The sequence below is a fragment of the Phalacrocorax carbo genome, chromosome 5 (assembly GCF_963921805.1).
Source record: "Phalacrocorax carbo chromosome 5, bPhaCar2.1, whole genome shotgun sequence".
NCBI classification, from domain to species: domain Eukaryota; kingdom Metazoa; phylum Chordata; class Aves; order Suliformes; family Phalacrocoracidae; genus Phalacrocorax; species Phalacrocorax carbo.
This window is the reverse complement of record NC_087517.1, coordinates 29597312-29616797: the sequence shown is the minus strand read 5'-3', so window position 1 is coordinate 29616797 and position 19486 is coordinate 29597312. Positions and strand designations below refer to the sequence as shown.

At 41.0% G+C, this 19486-nt stretch overlaps 1 protein-coding gene across 3 annotated transcripts in view; it reads right to left on the bottom strand.

Moving 5' to 3' along the window:
• The window catches only part of PARD3B (par-3 family cell polarity regulator beta), a 436340-nt gene that overhangs the window by 23588 nt on the left and 393266 nt on the right, over positions 1-19486 (bottom strand). For all 3 annotated transcript variants that reach the window (XM_064451805.1, XM_064451804.1, XM_064451806.1), the window contains exon 22: positions 7990-8069. In XM_064451805.1, the coding sequence (XP_064307875.1) occupies positions 7990-8069 (80 nt within the window). The remainder of the gene's footprint in view (positions 1-7989; positions 8070-19486) is intronic.

Below are 19486 nucleotides of genomic sequence, written 5' to 3'. Positions count from 1 at the left end.
CCTGAGACTCTCCCTGTAGAAGCATACACAGGTTATTTAAGAACTCTGCATATTTTTGGGCAAATGTGTTTTGACACTATGCACAAAAAAGGCCTTCAGGCCTCACATATGACACTGAGGTGATATTAGTACCATGGCACACTGCAGCAGAGTAGCCAAAACTGAGATAAAACAGAACAAGTTGCAACAGAGAACCTCCAGCCTTCTCCTGCATGTACGTATCACAAATCTGGTGTCCCACTTGGGATGTGGGCTCTGTCCTTCTTGAAGAACAATGACTTTCCTGACATCTCAGAGGCACTGGGCAGTTTCCACAGCAATCAGTTTTATTACCTTGCAGAGTTAAGTAAAATTAGCTAAGCAAATCTTAAACTGTTTGATATTGGATTTAAGCTAATCTTTTAACACGCACATCAGCTTGATTCCCAAGCCTGTGCTCTAGCATGCGAGAATGATCTTTTTTCTTTGCCTCGATTTCATCTTGGCTGGTATATTGCAACGTATCTTGGAGGTCCTTGAGTAGGGACCAGTATTTCCATTAAAACTGATTCTAAATTAATCTGCCAGGACTTAAAACCCAACTGAAACCATACACATATTTCATTAATAATGAGATCACCACATTGGAAGATACAGGCAGATAAGATCCTGCTGCATTTTCAATGAAAGTACAGCTGTCAAGATATAAATCGTATTTTAAAAAATATCCCTGAGTTATTGATATTACTTCAGATGATTAAAACAGAAGAAAAAGTTAATAATCAAGTATACTGCAAAATATACTGTTTTAATATTATTTGTATTTCACATGACTAGGATGATGAAATTAACTGGGCCACTCATTTTTGTGCCCTACTTAGATTTAATCCTATTTAAGACCCCAAATTATCAAGTCTTCTTAGTTTTGTAGTTGTGTCAGGGGAATATTAAAAAAAAAGATATTATTTACATTGAAAATTAAAAAAGACAACTCAAAATTGGTTCTCAAATCTTTCCCTTGACCCTTGTATCTTAATTTTAATCAATATAAGAAATGGGGGAGACACAGACTTCATTTCCACTACCCAAAACTACAAAATATTTTCCCATCACCCTGCCCTTCACTGTTCTGCACTATTCTGGAGGGAAAACCTGGGCATTACTAAAAATACTGTGTATTATATTATGCACCAAAAGTTCACAGAATCACAGGTTGGAAGGGACCTCAGGGATCATCTAGTCCAACGTTTCCGGGAAGAGCTGAGTCTAAACAAGATGGCCCAGCACCCTGTCCAGAAGACTCTTGAAGGTGTCCAACGTGGCCAAGTCAACCACTTCCCTGGGGACATTATTCCAATGGTTGACGGTCCTCAGTGTGAAAAATTTCCCTCTGGCATCCAATAGGACAGGTTTGCTTTGTAACTGTATAATATATATCCAGTAACGTGATTTCGCTGGCAGACTATGACCTTGGTGATTCTGGACTGGGTTGGTAAGTTATTTCACTGTCATTAAGGTTTTTGGGGAAAAAACCCCACATTATATCTGCAGATGCTCTTTTTAACCAGGTGAATGATATTCTAATTTAAACAGTGCTACAAGGCAGCAATGCATTCACTACGATACCTGCAGCCTGCATTAGCATTGTCACCCTCTGCCTTCCATAAATCACAATTTTGGGGTAAAAAAAAAAAAAAAAAGGCAAATTCTGTAGAGGCATATAAGGAAGACAACTGAAGAGAGGAACAGTGGAAAATTGAGGGGCACACTGTTACTAGGAAGTGGCTCAGCACCAAGAAGGTCCCTGGAAGATAAGGGACAGAGGGCGACCTTATAAGATAAGATGAGGGTGCCAGAGCAGTGGCACAGGCTGCCAGGGAGGCTGTGGAGTCTCCTTCCCTGGAGACATTCAAAACCCATCTGGATGCGTTCCTGTGCCCCTGCTCTAGGTGTCCCTGCTCAAGCAGGGGGGTTGGACAAGATGATCTCCAGAGGTCCCTTCCAACCCCTACCATTCTGTGATTCTGTGATAACTTGGCAGAATAGCAGCAGTATTGTGGGACAGAGCAACACTGTTGCCATTACTGAGAACCACTGTGCCACTGCCACGTGCCTGTGAGTGCAGATGGGTGAACACCAAAGAACAACCAGAACATCACATCCCTCAGCTGATGGCTATAACCACAGCTGTACTGCTGGGTCAAGGCTGTGTAATATACTGTTGGATGTCAAGGAGGTATGTAAATGAAAAATACAATGAGAATGGGGACAGATTTTTTGAAATGTGGGATGGAGTAAATTAAATCAAAGTAATTTAAAGCAAAAAAAATTAATTGTGATTTAAACCACACAAACAGGGAATTTTGATTTAAATAATTGATTTTAAATCTTGCATTTTCATCTGTGCTCCTTGGTTAGTCAACTCCCATAGGCTGGGAATGCTCTGACAAGTTGATTTGCAGCTAATTATAGTCTGCACTAAAATTGTGATTTCTTTTTGTTAACCAGGAGAATACACTATATACATATTTAAGTAATGTCAGTATATTAATTTCAGATTCTGCTAGACAATGGTGAATGATTACTCTTATTTAATAGACAATTAACTTTTTCTTGTGATTTGTGTCAAGTCACTTTCTGATTATGTTTTTGGGATTCAATTAAATTGCAGAAATCCTGCATTTTGAAATAAATTTGGTTAATAAAATAAAGGCAAGAACACTCAAGTGCAAGAAAAAGCTAATGAAACTTGCTACGTAATCCATTCCTTCTGTTTGAGGAACCTTACCTCTTCATGACATCGGTGTTACAGAAACTTTGCTTTCGATCCAAGAAGTTGGAAATGTTTTTCACTCAACCCTAGAGGCTATCTCATAAATTGACTACTTGGAGACTCCATCCCCTTGAGTCAATGCTGTTTGCATGCTCTATAGTGTAAGACCTAAGTGCTCAATCTATTCATTTTACTGAAAGGGAGGTTAAAAGAAACAGAAATCATCACCACATACAAATACCGAAGGGGAGGCATTTTGCAGGCTTGGCTCTTAAAATCTAACAGAAAATATATTTACCTTAGTATCTAGAAACTGAAATTAGGTAATTTCAGACTTAGGAAAAAAAGGGCAAATTTTTTTAAAACAGTAAAATAACCTCTGAAGAATGTAACAAATTCTCCACAATGTGACGTTTTAATTCTAGGTTAGATGTTTTTGTAAATACGTTTATAAAAGTAATGTGATGGATCAAAATTGAAATTTAGTTTAATGCAGAAATGTAGAAGGTCTTGGAGGGCTCAGGCAAGATCAAAATTGTCCTTTCTGGCTTCATACCTAGAAATGGAGGATGTGCAGCTTTTAGCTACCGCCTTAAGAAGTGCAAGTTGCATGGTTACTCTGAAGAGAAGCTTCCAGCATGGCAAAACTACATGCTGCCACTGTACTGCAAGGCTAGTTCCTTAATACATTTGAAAGTTTCCCATTTTTAAGATGCATGTTACATTTAAGGCAGATATTCCTGTGAGCCAATTACCAGTGTGCTCAGTGGTCCCCTCCCAGACACAGCAATACAACTGAACTCATCTACACAGCCTGAAGTCATTTTTCCATGCCAGCAGTTATTTTCTAATGGTCTTACTGCCTTTCCAGGCCCACCCCTTTTCTCGACAAAAATGCGTGTTTTTCAGTAACATGAGGATTCCAGAGAAAATCTGGAGTGTTAGCTTTCCTTTGGAATCAGCATTTCTTACCAGGAAGATGGCTGAGCTTTCTGATCTACACTCATCATGTCACCAGTGTCTCTCCTCAGTGCCTGACAGTCTGCTTTTGGTCACAGCCAGCTTCTCCATCAGCACTGAAAAGAACGTGTCCTCGAACACGAGACTTCTCCAAACAAGGCTGCCATTGGCAGGGCTCTGATTTACATGAAGACAGACTTCCATAAAAGCAAGCTCAAAAATAAAACTATGAACAAACAGAGCAGCTTCAGCTTCATATCTGTTCCATAGCTGCATCAGGAAAATATTCTGGATCACACCAAGAAAATAGGCGTTAAAAATAGTTTAAAAAGTACAAATGTTTTTCTGGCTCCCACACCCTTGCCCTGCTCTCTCCCCAAATGAAGATGCTAAGAGGTATAAGAATCAAGCCATTCTCCTCCTAAGCAGGAGGATTTAACATTGCTTAATACTACTACTCAGCACTACTTAGCCGTAGCCCCAGGGCAACATGTAAGTATTGAGTGCAAAGAACTGTATCTCTTGCAAAGCCTTCCATTCTGTCTTTCCCACTTTGCTGCTTTTCTGCAGACAGAACAGCACAATGCAGTGTGAGATGAAGACCTGTCACTCTCCTGCCACAGCCACTTATCATCTAATTCAGACGTTTGACTCTCTAGACATGTCCAAACCAAGTCTACAGACTGGCATTATTTTACCCAGGAACATAACTACGTAACTTGGCTGGCCACTCATTAAGCCAGTCACATACAAAGCCTTCCTCCAAAGGCTGCTGCCTCCTGTTTTCAGCTTTTAATTAAAAATGTAACCTTACACAGGAACAGATCCTCCACTCAAAGGCAAAAAGAGCATCACTGAGTTCAATGAGAGTGGGACGCTGGATTTGCTGCTGCATCTGCTGAAAAGGCAAGCACACCTGACACGGCTGAATTACTCAAATACAGTTAATACAGACTTATATCACGTGAATTTGGCCCATAATATCTAGGCTTAAATTAGCAGCTTTAGAGAAAGACAGAAAAATACAAAACAAAAGGGCAAAGCAGCAATGATGTTTCAAAGCCTAGATTTTTACAACCCAGCAGCAGGTATGTTCAGATGCTGCTGGCAATCTGACTTCCCCTTCATGCAGGATGCGCGACTTTTCGTGGGAATGGGGTAGTGCCTTAGGGGCAACAGACAATTCATAAAGCTATTTAGCAGGTGATCATTCCTCCTTCTTGCCCAGTGGGGAGGAAACCAAAGCTCTCTTACACAATTTGTCCATGCCTACACATTGGCACGACTCCTGCTGGCTTCCAGGTAAGCAGAACAGTTTCCTTGTGTAGGTCCCAGCTACTCTTGACATGGCACAGATCCCCTCCTCCCCCTTCATCCAGTGAAACTGGCTGCAGACCAAGCGCTTTCCTCTCTCTCCTTTTGTTGTGCCACACCAGAGTGGCAGGCAAAGGTCATATCCTCCTGGACTCAACACAATATTGCAATAAGAATCTGCTTCCCAGCATCTACAACCCTCATCTGAAGCCTCTTTAAGTATCTTTTATTAAACTGGACCTAAATGGCCATGTATGCAGACAATTAACACCATGTCCACACCAAAGGCAGCTCAGTGGTTTGACCAAGGTGAGGACAGGAACAAGACAAGGGCAGGAAATCATGAATTAGTACTAGAATGCTGGGGAGAAGAAAGCTGCTCTTTGAGGAAATACTACCTCTGTATTTCTTTCTACCTTCCTATTTCTTTCTCTCTTTTTTTTTTAATAATGATGTCCATTACAGTAGTATTCATGGATCCTCCACTGAGAATAGGTTGGCAAATGGGTGGTTTTTACCTGGACTCCTCCATACTCCTGGGCAGTCAGCCATGAGAACAAAAGAAATCACTCATTTCCATTAGTGGCTGGCAATGAGACTGCATCCCCTTCGTCTGGATTTAGACTTCACTGTAGCATTCTAGTCATTTGTGACTGCCAGGGTTTAATTACTGCAGTAACATGAAACTGCAAAACTTACAAAAGTGAAGTATAAAAGGCAGCAGCCAATTGCTGGACTGCGGGCGCACCCAGGGGTGTGCTGTCCCAGAGCTCTGCTCCTGCCAGGGTGGAAACCCCCTAGAGACATGGCCTGTGTGTGCCAGTGCAAGTGTTTGGGTCACGAAGCACACACAACCCTGCTGAAGTGCATGCCCTCTCACTCTCCAGCATAATCTTCTCTAGGCACTGAGGGAAATGACACTCTTCACACTGATCTTCAAAAGCTTATTGAATGTTTGGATGACTTCCTAAATGCTGAGTCCCAGCCAGCTAAATACTCAAACCTGTCATAAGAGGTGGAGAGTCATGTTTCCAGCAAGTTAAATGGAGGTTTTGGGAAGAACACTGTAAGATTCATGACCTGATTCAGACAGACCAGCTTTAAAAAAACCCAACCAACCAACCAACCAACCAACCAACCAACCAACCAACCAACCAACACCCCAAAAAACAAATCACAAAAACCCAGGGTGCAGAGGCAAGCAGTACATACACCTTGGGGACACACCAAGGATGCAGCGGGTTTGAAAAGGAATGGAATAGAAGAAATACAGAGAGCACTGCTGCATAAAGCAAGGGCATGTCTGCATCTGCACCATTGTGCTCGCTTCTGGTCAACCTCGTGTGAAAGGAATACCAGTGAAATAAAAACAATTATGGGTGGTGGAAGTTACTTCGCTGGGAAATTTCCATTTTATAAATATTGATAAAATAAGGTTGATTAGCTTGAAGAGAAAAAGAATAAAAGGAGACATGATAGAGGAATATGAAAATTGCTGTAGAGAGTTATACTGGGCACCAATTGCTAATTTAATCTTGTAATTCACAATGAACTACTCAACAAAATTGAAGTTTAAAATAGATAAAAAAGAGTGTGCATAATTAAACTACACCTAACTAACCTGCAGAAATCACTGCTAAATACGTAACAGGAGACATGAGTGTTGGAGGACTATGAAAAAAGATGGCTATTTACCCAAGAGAGTAAAAATATCCACAGTCAGTCAGGAACTACATACAGGACACACTGCTGGGAAGCAGACCTCTGTTAGTGACTGTTAGTTACTGTCAGTACAGTAATTTCTTAGAAATGCCAGTTACTGTACAGGACAAATTTCCAAAATGATGGCTGACACAAGTATCGTTTGAAGGTGGTAACTAAACTACAGACACATCCTCTGGTTTAGAAACTACGTGCATTAAAAATGCCTACAAACATCCAACTATGTCTTGTGAGACTGCCTTTTTATATTGGTTTCCAAAAGTAAGATATTCTTTGTATTTTCATCTGGATTTACCAATCAGTCTCTCCAGTGACACCTTTGAATGTAAATAGCACAGTGGAAAAAGAAGCAAAAAGAAACTATTCACTGATTTCCTAAATGCCAGCACTACTTCACAACGAAGAACCTTGTCTTGCTTGTAAAGAGCTATTTTTAATTTGTTTTTGCAAATTATCATGCTTGTAGGTCCAAGAAGTGGACTGGGCAACCCCTCCAATGTCTTTCCCAGACCTCTATTTCTAAAGTGGGGATATTTTTCTATTTTTGTTTTCCTCACACTGCTTCCCACTATCTCTTCTAGCATCCTCTTGCTCCCCTTCCTGGCTTGCTATATCTTTCACTCCACTATGAGAACTCCCTTAGAAATGGGACTGAAGTCTCTGAAATGCTTCCTTTTTGTTACACCCCACTGGTTTCAGACTAGAATTACCCTTCATTGAGTTGATAAGGATTAGAAATTTTAAAAAGCCCTCAGAGAATTCACTCTCATTTCCACAGTGTTCTGTTAAAGCACAGAGATGCTCTACTGGAATAGGACTGCTAGTCAGATGGTCTTTGCAGCGACAGTGGGACTTCAGTAGCTGTGGCTGCTGTAGTGGAGGCTTTTCACAGCAGTACTCTGTCAATGCCAGCTAGGATTGTATCACTATAAATTCGGTCATTTATGCCCTGCCACAACCTGTTATAACTCTTGCAGAGCCAGCTTCCTCAGTGTCATGTTCTCTACCTGTGGATCATGACTCTTGCTGACATGTCCAATGAGAGACCTTTATTTTTTAAATTCCACAGTCCAAATTAATAGTACCATTATAAAGATGGCACTAAATCAGCAGCAAAAGGTGACAAGACAAAACCGCAAAATAATCTCTCATGTCGGAGCTGGACATCAGCTGTGGGCTGATTTCCCTTCCTATCGGAGAGGGTGAATCAGAGCACGTGTGTATGAGGCTTGGTGCTGTACCTGGGTAAGGACGCATACTGCCTTTCCATCCCCTCGAAGTGGAGATTGTATGAGCTCCCATCTGGACCTTTTCCAGGCACCTGTGGAAAGGAGAGTAATTAGAGATGAAGATCAATTATGCAGCTCAGCTACTAACAATGCATCTCAAAACGATAAGCAGAGAACACATGATGCTGCAACATGCCAAAATCAACAAAAGAAAGGCAGGGGCGCAAAGAAGCTCCAAATCCCATACATAATCTTATCACTGCTAACAAGAAAGGCTTCTGTATCAAAGAACTGTTTAAAACAGGTACAACCTTCAGAGACTTTTCCTCAACTGCATGCTAGCTGGGATACTCTTTCCTTCCCTGGCTGGCCTTCCTCCATGGTATTCAGTACCATAAGGACGTAATCTCATTAAGCACGCCCCTTCTGATTCCAGTAGCATAACTACTTAAATCAAAGCTAGCATCTTAGTACAAAGTTTGCTGTTTTTTCTCCATTTCTGTGTTTTGCTCAAGTATAAAACGTGATATAAACAGGCTTTACTTTCATTCTTAACACAACTCCAGAAACTTTCCCTAATGCCATTGCAAAGCTAAGTAACCAACTGGGAGTTAAGTGCATTTATCATGCTCTGGTGCCATTTCAAAAGTGAAGCATTAGTGCACTCAGTCAAAATGCCAGCTCGCTACTTGGTTTGTTTTCAAGATGGCAACTGGAGTTGGCTGAAGAGCACAATTCTATCAGGAAGGCTCCAACTGGGGTACAAAATGGTGAACTTCAATGCTTTTAGCACACAGGAGCTCTCCCAATTTCACTCACTCAATGCCTGCTGATGGCCCAAAGTGTTAAGAGCCTTGTTAAAATGGAGCTATTAGTCTTTTCCTCCATAAATGCAGGAGGCTCTGACTGCCTTCAGTGTTTCCTACATTAGTATGTATTCCTATTCTGGTGCTGCTAGAATCAGCAGTTTTATAAAGCAATATACTAAGAGGCCATTTAAAATCCCCTTCCCCTTTTACAGATTAATAGCAGAAAGGAAGATTTAATGCCTTTTCAAACATTTTTAACAATTCATTAAAAAGAAAAGAATAAATCACACCAAGCTTTCAGCAAATGCCTGATTATAAAAAGAGAAAACAAACAAAAATTAACGTGTTTTTCACATTCTACAGGGTAGAGTACATTTCTGTCGGTCCTGTAATTTATGCACAATACACCATTTTCACTGAAGAGATGTTTAAGCTTCCACAATGGGAAGGACTGTGCACTCAGGTGTAGTAACTGTTATCTACCTTTACATAGCATTTCCGCGTACGATCTCTTGTAGACCCATTACATAAGCCAAGCCCAGTGCAAAGAGAGGAACTGCCCCTTGGAGCTACTAGGCAAGCTTAGGAATTATTCTAGACAAATACCATCATGCACCTTGAACATCCAAGATATAAATGAAAAAAATTATGTAGCACAGGCCTCTTGCTAACTCCCCTCTATCTGGCTCAAAACAGAAAAGAGTCCCCAAGGAACTGATGGCCACAAGAAATAACAACCTCTGATTTGAAATGACCCACGCTTTAGCAGTGCCTGACTTTGGACAAGCAAAAAATAACGATAATTGCCCCACATTTCAAAAAGAGGGCAGCAGGCTAAATGGATCATTCATTCATTTTTTCCACCAGAAAAAAGTGACTTGTAGAGAGGATTTATAAAGACAGACTCACTTAGGCAGAGCCACTCTGGCTGTTCTTACACTGCTAATTTGATCAGGTTGATAATTCCTCTTAATTCACCAGGTACGCCGGTGAGAGAAGAGCCTCCAGATCTCTGCTGCTTTATGAAGAAGAATGAGGGGAAAAGAAATGAATGTATAATTTGGCTCACTCAGCACAAAAGCCATGTAGTATACAGCCTACCTGCATGGCTGTAGATAGGCTATTAATTATGTGCAGCGGCAAGATGTTTATGAGCTAAAGGATGCGCCTGGTAACTCAGTGTATTAGCAACCCTGTGCAAGTTTCCTGGTGATCACTCTCACACCTACCAGGAGTAACAGCAGGCAGTCAACGTGCAATAACACGAACAGATTCAGAATTGAACCAGCATCGAGCAGTGATCCCAAAACTTATACCAGTCACCAGAAAATAAAAAAATATTTACAACGCAAGGCCTTTTTGCAGCCTGAAAACACCCCTTTTCTGACGGTTTCCTACAGATTAGATAGAAGGTGATACCCCCTGCCAGGTCTGTTTGTATATATGATTTGAGAGACAGTTACCATAGAAACACCCCGGCAGTGGATACACAATTTTGCTAATTTGGATCCATCGAGCAGCTGAGTCTCCACACCCTATATAAAACCCCCAACGCACTCAAAAAGCATGCTCTGGCTCTGCACGGCTAATTAAAGACTCAGCCATTTCTTCTCCTTTCCCTTCTCCATCTGTCCATGCGACAGTAAAAACGTATCATCAGTCAGCCACCAGCAAAATGGTGCCCAGAACAAAATATTACCCTGATGAAGAAAGAAACTGTGAAAATGGAAACACCTCCCTAGTAAAAGCTATTTATGTATCAGAGATAGTCAAAGCAAGGGGTTCCTTGCTGTCTTTTACAACAAACTAAGCTAAAAATCAGTGTGAAAGGAACTTATTAACAAGATCAAAATATTCCAGCTTCTCCTCCTTCCCCAAAGCAGGACATATGCAGCTGGCCCTCAGTACAGGTGCGGAGTTTTCCACTGCATAGTTAAAAATCACAAAATATTTACGTAAGCAAACAATAACCTTAATAAAAAGGATTAAAAACTGGATGTCCTACTGAAGCCGAATGGACACTGACCATGAGGCGACCAGTGGGACGCAGGATCTGACAGAAGGTGCATTACTTAGTTGAGCCTGTATTTGGCTAGAAGAGCTTTTGGGACCAACATCCCAATCAGTAAAGAGAGAACATGACAGCAGATGAAATACACGTTTCACAAATGTATGGTAATGAACAGCAGAAAGAATGATTGAAAACATGCTCCCATATTTTTAGGGTTTAAATTAACGACATCAACTTAAGTAAGAGCCATCATTATGAAGAGATCATCTCTTAGTCTAGAGCGGCCTCAACTAACAAGCAAAACATGAATATGCAAAAATAACGGGGTAGAGATAAACACAGAAACAGCCATCATCCCATCAGTGCAATTAAAAGAGCAGCATACTTAAATTGAGTAAAGGAAATGCTATCTTTATCGAAAAACAACAACAATTCATGAAACTTAACTGTTGCAAAGTATCAGTATGGCCAAGCCCTTTGTAGAATGGAAAATTAATAAACTGGATACACATATGAATCAAAACAACTAGCATCAGGTTAGCAGAAGACAGTAAAGCCTTTGACAGGTTGAAGAGATGTAAAGCCTCTAAGAATCAGCCATTCCCTGAAAGAGAGACCAGGCAGAAACCTCTGTACCAGCAGGTTATTCTCCTAATTGCCCCTTTGGGAATCCCAATGAATTCTCTGAAGCATGTAGCAAGTGGCCACACTTGGAGTTACCAGACAAATGGGCAAGACATCGAATCCATATAACTCAGTGTCTTCATGGTCACAATTTTCTGTGTGCCAGAAAGGCATTTCATCTACATAGCTAGTAACATTTTTGTTGTTCAAGTCTCTCTCTTTCTTTTTTTTAAACCAGTAATTTCCATTAGCAAACAAGATTTCTGCGATAGAAAGACGTCACTTCAGAAAAAAACCTATGACACCTCTGCATCTTTAATTAAACCCCTGCCAGTCATCAGCAGAACCAGGCTAGGGGATGCGCAGGCTGGAGAGTGGTGTGGGCACTGCCCGCTGCTCTCCTCTCTCTAACTCCACAGCCCTCAGCAGGGGACCAACGTGAAGGGCCAAAAGGCAGAAAACAACAAACGCGTGCTGAGGCTACCTCCAGTTCCCTGGACAAATGGAATCCATGTTTGTTTCAAGACAGAGTACTGTAGAAAGAGTCATAGTTTCATGTATCACATGCAGATCCAAAACAGACAGAAAAGGAAAGCAACTGTAAAGAAAAGGAGAAAACAAAAGCTGTGCAGGTGTCAGTGCAAGCTTTGTCCCTGGCAAACATGACAAATGCAGGCCACTTCAAGAAGTTTTCCAATGGAACTGATAAGCCTACAGCAAATATCTCTAACCTGCCAATTCTCCCCAGGAAAACTTCCCAGGAAAAAAATAAAAGAGGTGATGTGAACATGCACATGTAGATCAAGCCAGAAACAAATATCTCAAGACTATTCAAATATTTGCAAATAAATTATAAGGCATAAGTAGAGTACACCTGCAGGCAGGTATCTTGAAATAAGTCTAGGATTTGCCTACAGGAAAACTCTGGGGCTGCAGAAGAACAATTCTTTAAGAGCAGAGAAAGGATTTACTTCATCCTGAAGCCTGAGGCTACCCTGAAAACGGTGCAGAAAAGTGCATGAGGCCGTGTTTTTTCCCAGGAGACAATACATTTCATTCCTCCTCACCTGCCTTACACTGCCTTCCTCCTGGAGCATTTGTTAAAGGCTAAAAGACTAGCTGCTAGCAGGAGAGCCTCTCTTGCCCCTTTCATACGGATCAAGGTGTTTGGGGTAGGACACCCACTGCGATATGGACAATAACAACTATAGAGGTCTTTTTTAAAGTTTAAGCTTCACGAAGCCAGAATCAACTTTTTCTTGTGCATTCACACACAGCTCAAGATGAGAGCTACCACACTGCAAATGGAAGACAGCAGCAACTCCCTGCTCTAGGAGGCACATTCAGCAGGACAGTGCGGGGCTCTACCTCCTCTCACAAATTCCCACCGGAGCTCCCTGCTCCAGGTATGTCCCGAGTGAAGTCGGCAGGCTGAGGACCCAAGACTTTGGGTACTGCTCAAAGGACAAGAATGATGCAAACCCATTTTCAGGGTGGCTGTCTCAGAAAGCCGCAGTCACCTCTCCTGCAGGTATTTTATTTAGAGCTGCATATAGAAAACTTTAATGATCTTTGCAGAGATTAGTTTGTTAAAAATTTTGTTTAAAGCTTCCTAACTAGCTATAGAAAACCACAGCTCAGAGTCAGAATTTTCACACTCTTAAAAAGGAATAACACACAGTGGGTGTTGCATTCAGGCTTATTAATTTTTCACTTATTCGTTAAATATCTCCTTTGCCCTTTTAATTCTTTTTAACCCTTTGTTTTTCCCACTTCTGAACAATAAGCCTCCTCCAAACATTTCAATTATCATTAAGATCAGAAAGAAACTAAAGAGTGTGTGCTGCCCAGTAGATGAGTAGCAATAGCATAACTTTATCAAGGCTGATGTAATTTTAGCTACACGTTTGTGAACCCAATGCAAAATACTGCTGACTCCCCTTGAGTCATGCCTGACTTAAAATTATGTAAGATCAGGAAGAGCTTATGGAGATAGGAGTTCTGGGACTCCTAACTTTTTCACTTATTCACAGTGTATACTCAGGAAAGTCACTTGAGCTTGTGCATTGTGGTTTTCTCCCCATAAAAAATGGCATGATACCACTGCTGTACTTTATATGACTGACATGCACTATAAGACAGGAGCCGTCCCAGGAAGGCTGCAGAGTGAGGCATGTGCTCTGTCATCACCCAAGTGCCTTGAAAATGCCACCTAGTTCTGCTTTTTGCCTGGAAGCCTATGTATAAACATGGCACACGGTACTGCTGCATTGCTTAGTACATTTTTCAATAGAATTGTGATCATTTGTTAAAGGAGTTGATTCAGATGCTGCTTTGACCTCTGTTCTCAAAGCTCTTCCTTTGTCTGTGAGCGTTTCTAATCACATGGGTTGAGATTCAGCATGCCAAAAGAGCCGTGGTATAACGGAATTTGCCCTTTAACCTTCAGGTCTCCCCTCTGCTGAGACACAGTTGGTTTTTGTTTTCAATTAAGTGAAAACTGAAGAAAAACTGAGAGAGGTAAGTGAATTTGTTCCCCACCCCAGTCTCAATGTTTCGTACGTGGGTGAAGCACCAAAATTCACCCATTTTATTTTCTGCATTTCAACAGTCTGCCTGGTTCTAGGGACTGCAAGTGAAAGTCAAGAGCACAATTTGACTCACTAACACTTTCTTTAGCAGTTAAAACAGAGGTGTAAGGTAGTGAACTGGATGTTCCATGTGAAATGGAGGAAGTTGATTGAAGGGGTCTTCTTAATTCCTTACTGCTGTGATATCCTAATTATCCCAGCCTCCAAGACCTCCAGCATTTCCAGAGAAAACATGTTTTCCTCCGTCTAGCTTTTTTATGTTTTGCATCAAAAGGTAAAAATTAAAAATTCTACCAGTGTCCATGATTCAAAAGAATTTTCCTGATGTTTTCCTTACATACACAAAGAGGGATGTATTTTGCTTTCCTGGTTTTGCAATGAAAGTTGAAACAGTGATTTTGCGTTATTATAACACTCATCATTTCTCCCTCTAATTTGGATGGTTTTTAATAAAGCTCCATTGATTCCACTGAAAGAAATCCCTCCTGGCAAAAGCAGAACACACACGCTGATTGCTAAATATGCAGCAATTATCATATTCAGCAGCGCACTTTAATATCTTATTTATAGATGTATCTATCTATAATTTGCTTTAATTAAGTTGCATTGATTTTAATGACAGAAGCAGTCCTCAAAGAAGATTCTAATGTTACATGAGCCCATTGGTACTGCTTTACCATTGTTAGGATCTAAGACAGCACCTTTAATACTTCTTTTTGATATTCTTAGTGGTGCTTTTCTTTGCTAAGCGGCTGCAGCGGCAAACCAAGATGATGTTCCACAGGAACTCTCAGAATCACCTCCACAACTGGAGGGAGAGCACTTTCAACTTCCCTGTTACAAACTTGCTCACAGGACAGTTTTCAAGAATAAAGAAGGAAGCAGTATCTTCCCAGAAGGTCCTGAGAAACGTTGCGTTTCTGTTTCCACTCCATTTTACAAACATCTTGGTGGTATAACTGTTAGAGGTTCTCAGATCATGGTCTGATGCCTTCAAAGTTGGTTTTGGGCAGTCTGGCAACTAATTTAAACTTTTTTGTTTTCTTGTCAACAGAAAATACAGGGTAAATAATTTGGGAAGGTGAATCAACAGATGGCTATCGGTGGCTGTTCACAGCCCCATCACCAAGTCATGATCTCATAGACAAAGTTCTGTTTTCTGGGCTCAGTCATAGGGAACATTGAGCCTTCTTTTTGTTAAGCACATGCTCACTTTAATTCCAAAGAACACTTGATGCTATTGGAATTTTGTCAATTTGTCTGAAATTAGAAGTTTGTCAAAAAACATCTTGAAGAGCTAAAGAAAAGTATTGCTGCACTCCTAGTAGACTGTCACAGCCTTGGTTTCTGCTGGGTGCTACCACATACCTTGGCCCTGATTCAGGAAAGCATGCTAAATACTGATGAGGGTGGTTTGTTTTAACTTCAATAGCACTTGATTCCTCTTGGAGGCATTCCCAAAGCTGATATACACCTGCATTTCTCAGTGGCTGTATCTCCTTTTTGAGTGAAAATACACAGGAAAAACATTTATATCTCTGTATCCTGAACACATCTTCACACATCTGAATGCAGCATTCTAGTAATGATGACCTTGGCACCTCCATCTCTGAAGTAACCCCCTAAGATATTACTGGCTCACATCAGTTGAGGATCTATCTCAGAGACTACTGAGGTAGCTTTATAACATCACTTATGCAGATCTTAATGTATCATTCACTGTTAGTATTTTTTTAAGAGCAAAAAATAAGTGCTGGCTTTTTAAATCACAGCCTTTTGGAATATATCAGCACTAATTTTCTAAGAATTGTTCATGTTAAAACGAAAGGGCATGATCTCAAAGGAAAAGCACCAAAGTAGCTATGCAAGTACATTTTCAGTTTCTGGTCATCATTTTTCATTCACTGATTATTGCTTAAGTGTTGATTAATAGTTATGTTCATGCTGCTAGAATGCGTTTCTCTTGGGTGAGAAAAACATCCTTGTCTAAAGGGAAAAAGAGACAGTAATCAAACCATCCTTCCTCTTCCCTGTTAGAAACACAGACACACACTCCAGAGTCACTGATGATCTTGGTTTTGCTGGTGAGTAGTTTTGAAATTTTTCACTTAGAAAATCAGCTGTATGCAATCAGAACACTACTTGGTCGGTCAGATTGCTAGGCAATTAAATGCTCCCCTTCTGTCTCTCTCTCTCTCTCCATATACACACATACGTACATACATATACATACGCACACACAAATGTATGTACTTACAGGCATTGTCCCTTCTCCCTATGCAAAGAACACCAGGAACACTGATGATGGCAGTGCTCCATGCTGGAACTAAGCAGGGCTGATTATCTCTGGATTTACTTCTCCTCCTACCTCTTGTTCAAGGAGGTGAAACTAATGGTTTAGATTTAGAGAGAGCGGAAAATTCTCTATAAAGGCAATAGACTGAGGGAAATACAAACACAGATGGGAACTTTAAAAGGGAAACAGGCTGTTCCCATAACAGTTTAAAAACATGGCAATTGCCTTAGCTTAGTAGAAAACAAGCTCTCAGCATTTGCTGTATCTTGCAACACTAAGTAGAGAGAAAATAGCAAAGATGGAGGTGAAGCCAAAACTGCAAAGTGTTTTTGCACAGCCCCACACAGATAATATTCTGCTTTCTGAACCCTAGCTCTGTGATCACCCGATCCCTGGTGCTGGAGGACTATGGTTTCCCGTGACCATGCAAAATGAGATAATTTCCTGGCCTGTGTCCGTCTCTGTGGGTGGCTTCCTTTTCATTAGTTGTATAATATGTTTTGGTTAATTTTACCTCTTAATTGTCTTTAATGAGCACCAGATTTGCGACACCCTCACTTGCAAACCTTTTCTCAGAGTAGAGGCAAACAGAGGCCCTTGAGCTGAGAGCAAAACTTAAAAGCAGCAAAACAAAAAAACCTCAGCACCCATCAACATTGATTCTTTCCAGCTACAAGGGGGCATTTCAATTGCTCTTCCACTGAACCAGGGCAATGTAATTAATCTCTTACCAGCCACTAGAGAGAATAACTTGTCACTGAGATACACTTGTGATGCAATATACAGCATACATAATACATACATGTGAATACATTTCTGAAGCAGATCTCCTGAAGTTCTTCTACAGTACAGTGTACAATCCCCCCATGAAACCAGTCCTCTGCCTTAGCCTGTTTGAAACTAAGCTGCTTCTTGTTCCTCCCAGTCTCACATTCTTTGCTTCTCTTCTCACTGTAATTAGTTTACAAGACTACTTATCCAGATGATTACTGCTCTTAAATGACAGTCATCTTTTCTTTTACTCCCGTTTATTGTTGTGTATCATTTTGTCTTGCTATCTGAATACCCAGTTCTCTAAAGCATTTTCTCATTATCTTATCTCCTGATATAAGGCATTTTGAAATACTTCATGAGAGACACTGTATGAAGTAAATTGAATTGAATTTTCTCTCAAAGTCAGGGGCTTTCAGCATCTTTCTGTAGCTAAGTCAGCAGAGTTCTTGGCACCAGTGCCAGGGTGTAATGGCCACGCTTTGCAGCCCAGCTACGAGCTTGTGTTCTTTTTAGGGAAAATGAAATGACAGTGTCAGTACCTGGAAAGCAAACAGGGGACAGATCAATATTTCCATTTATGATGAGGATGGCGAAACAAAAATGTTTGGGGTATTGTTGAGGTTTTTAATGCACACATAGAGATAATGCTATTTTGCCACATCTACCTACATCTGGTGTTGGTGCTGAATGTGTACGTGGGGGGTATATGCATGTGTATGTCAGGGAAGGAAAGAGGGAGGGAAGGCAGAAATAGCAGGGCATGGAACTAAATTGCAGAGCAAGGAGTGGAAATAGACAGTGAAAAGCTTCCTGCAGGCAGGCAGCTTCACAGGGGAGAGTGAGCCTTTCATTGTCTATAAAATCATGCCTTGCTGGAGGTCCTCAAGAGTAGAAGGGGTAGCGCCTAGAGGCAGTAAATCTCTCACTGTTGTATTATTACATTCTAAACACTTAGCTACTGTACAAACCAGCACACTGCTTCAAGAGAAGAAAAGGAGGAAGAAGGGGGAAAATGAACAAAGGGAAGAAGAGGAAGATGGCAATAAAATTGGGAAACAACCCCGTACTGCAGCTCTCCCCAAGAATACCTCACATCAAAGAAAAACGGCAAAGAGTAAATCGTCACGGAGTTACAAGTTAACCTCAAGTCCTTCCATTGTGATTTGACATCACTCTGGAACAGCACTCCTAGAATCTGAATGGTTAGTCTGTAGCACAGGGTATTAAATCCTCCTTAATCCTGTTAAACATAGATGCCACTAAAGAGAGGCGCTCTCTCAATGGCATCATGACAAAAGCTCTCCAGGCTGCAAATTCAATATGGTTAACAAAAAAACCCCACCCACCACCAAATCAAAAAAACTTCACCACCAAAAAACCTGAACAAACAAAAAAACCCCCCACAACAAAACCCCCCAAACCTGGATTAGTACTGAGCAAACAACATCAGCATAAGCAGGCTTAGAGAGAGGAATTGCTTTCCATATGCTATGGCACCAGGTTCCTCCGGATCTTCAGATACCAGTCTGTAAATGTTACAGACATTGTTTCTCCTGCTTGCAACTGCTGTTGGGTGGCGACCTTCTTTACTTGCTGATACCAATTTAGCAGTTGGTACGGTTTCTCTGTGATTTGGTACTGTCTGTTGTTTGCTGGTACCAGATGGATACCAGATGGGTAACTGTGGGCAATGGTTCCTCTGTGTTCCAGTCCCAAAAATCACTGCCTATAGGGTCAGTCTTGTCAGTTGACTCCTAAATGGCACTTCAAAGCAGCATTCTGAAAACCCTCAACATCTGTTCCTTACTCCTAATGACCTTAAAAAAATGTTGCAGACATACTTTCCTTTAGCCAGGAGTTACTGTGCATCTGCACGAAAAATACAACCTTGCAGATGCTTGCAGCCATCAAACTCACTCCTTGCTAATGGCAGCTCCAGGAGCCACCACCTCAACTCTGAAAGTCAGCGCTGAATGTGAAGTATAATCAATATATTCTTTTCTGTGGTAGCTCCACAATGTAGGAGTTCAGAGATATTTCAAGGCATTTTTCAAACAGTACTTTCAGCAGTGAAGTGGAAGAACAAGAAAACAAAAAAAACTTAAAGTGCCTTTGAAAGGCAGCAAGGATACCTGAGGGCCAAACATAAAGCATGGAGGGAAAACAAGGAGACAGAAAGTGATGGAAGAGATCTGTTTTAAGTATTAATTTGTTATTGGTCTTTCAAAATGTTGACCTAGTTGTCAAACTATAGACAGTAACTGAAAGGTCAGTTAATGGTTTTGAATACTGCCTATTGCAGTTCCCTCCTATGTTATTCTATATGACTGCTTCCGTTTCTAAGAAAGGGAAAGAAGTTTATTCAGTGCACTATGGGAGCATTTTGGTAAATTCTCTATATGTG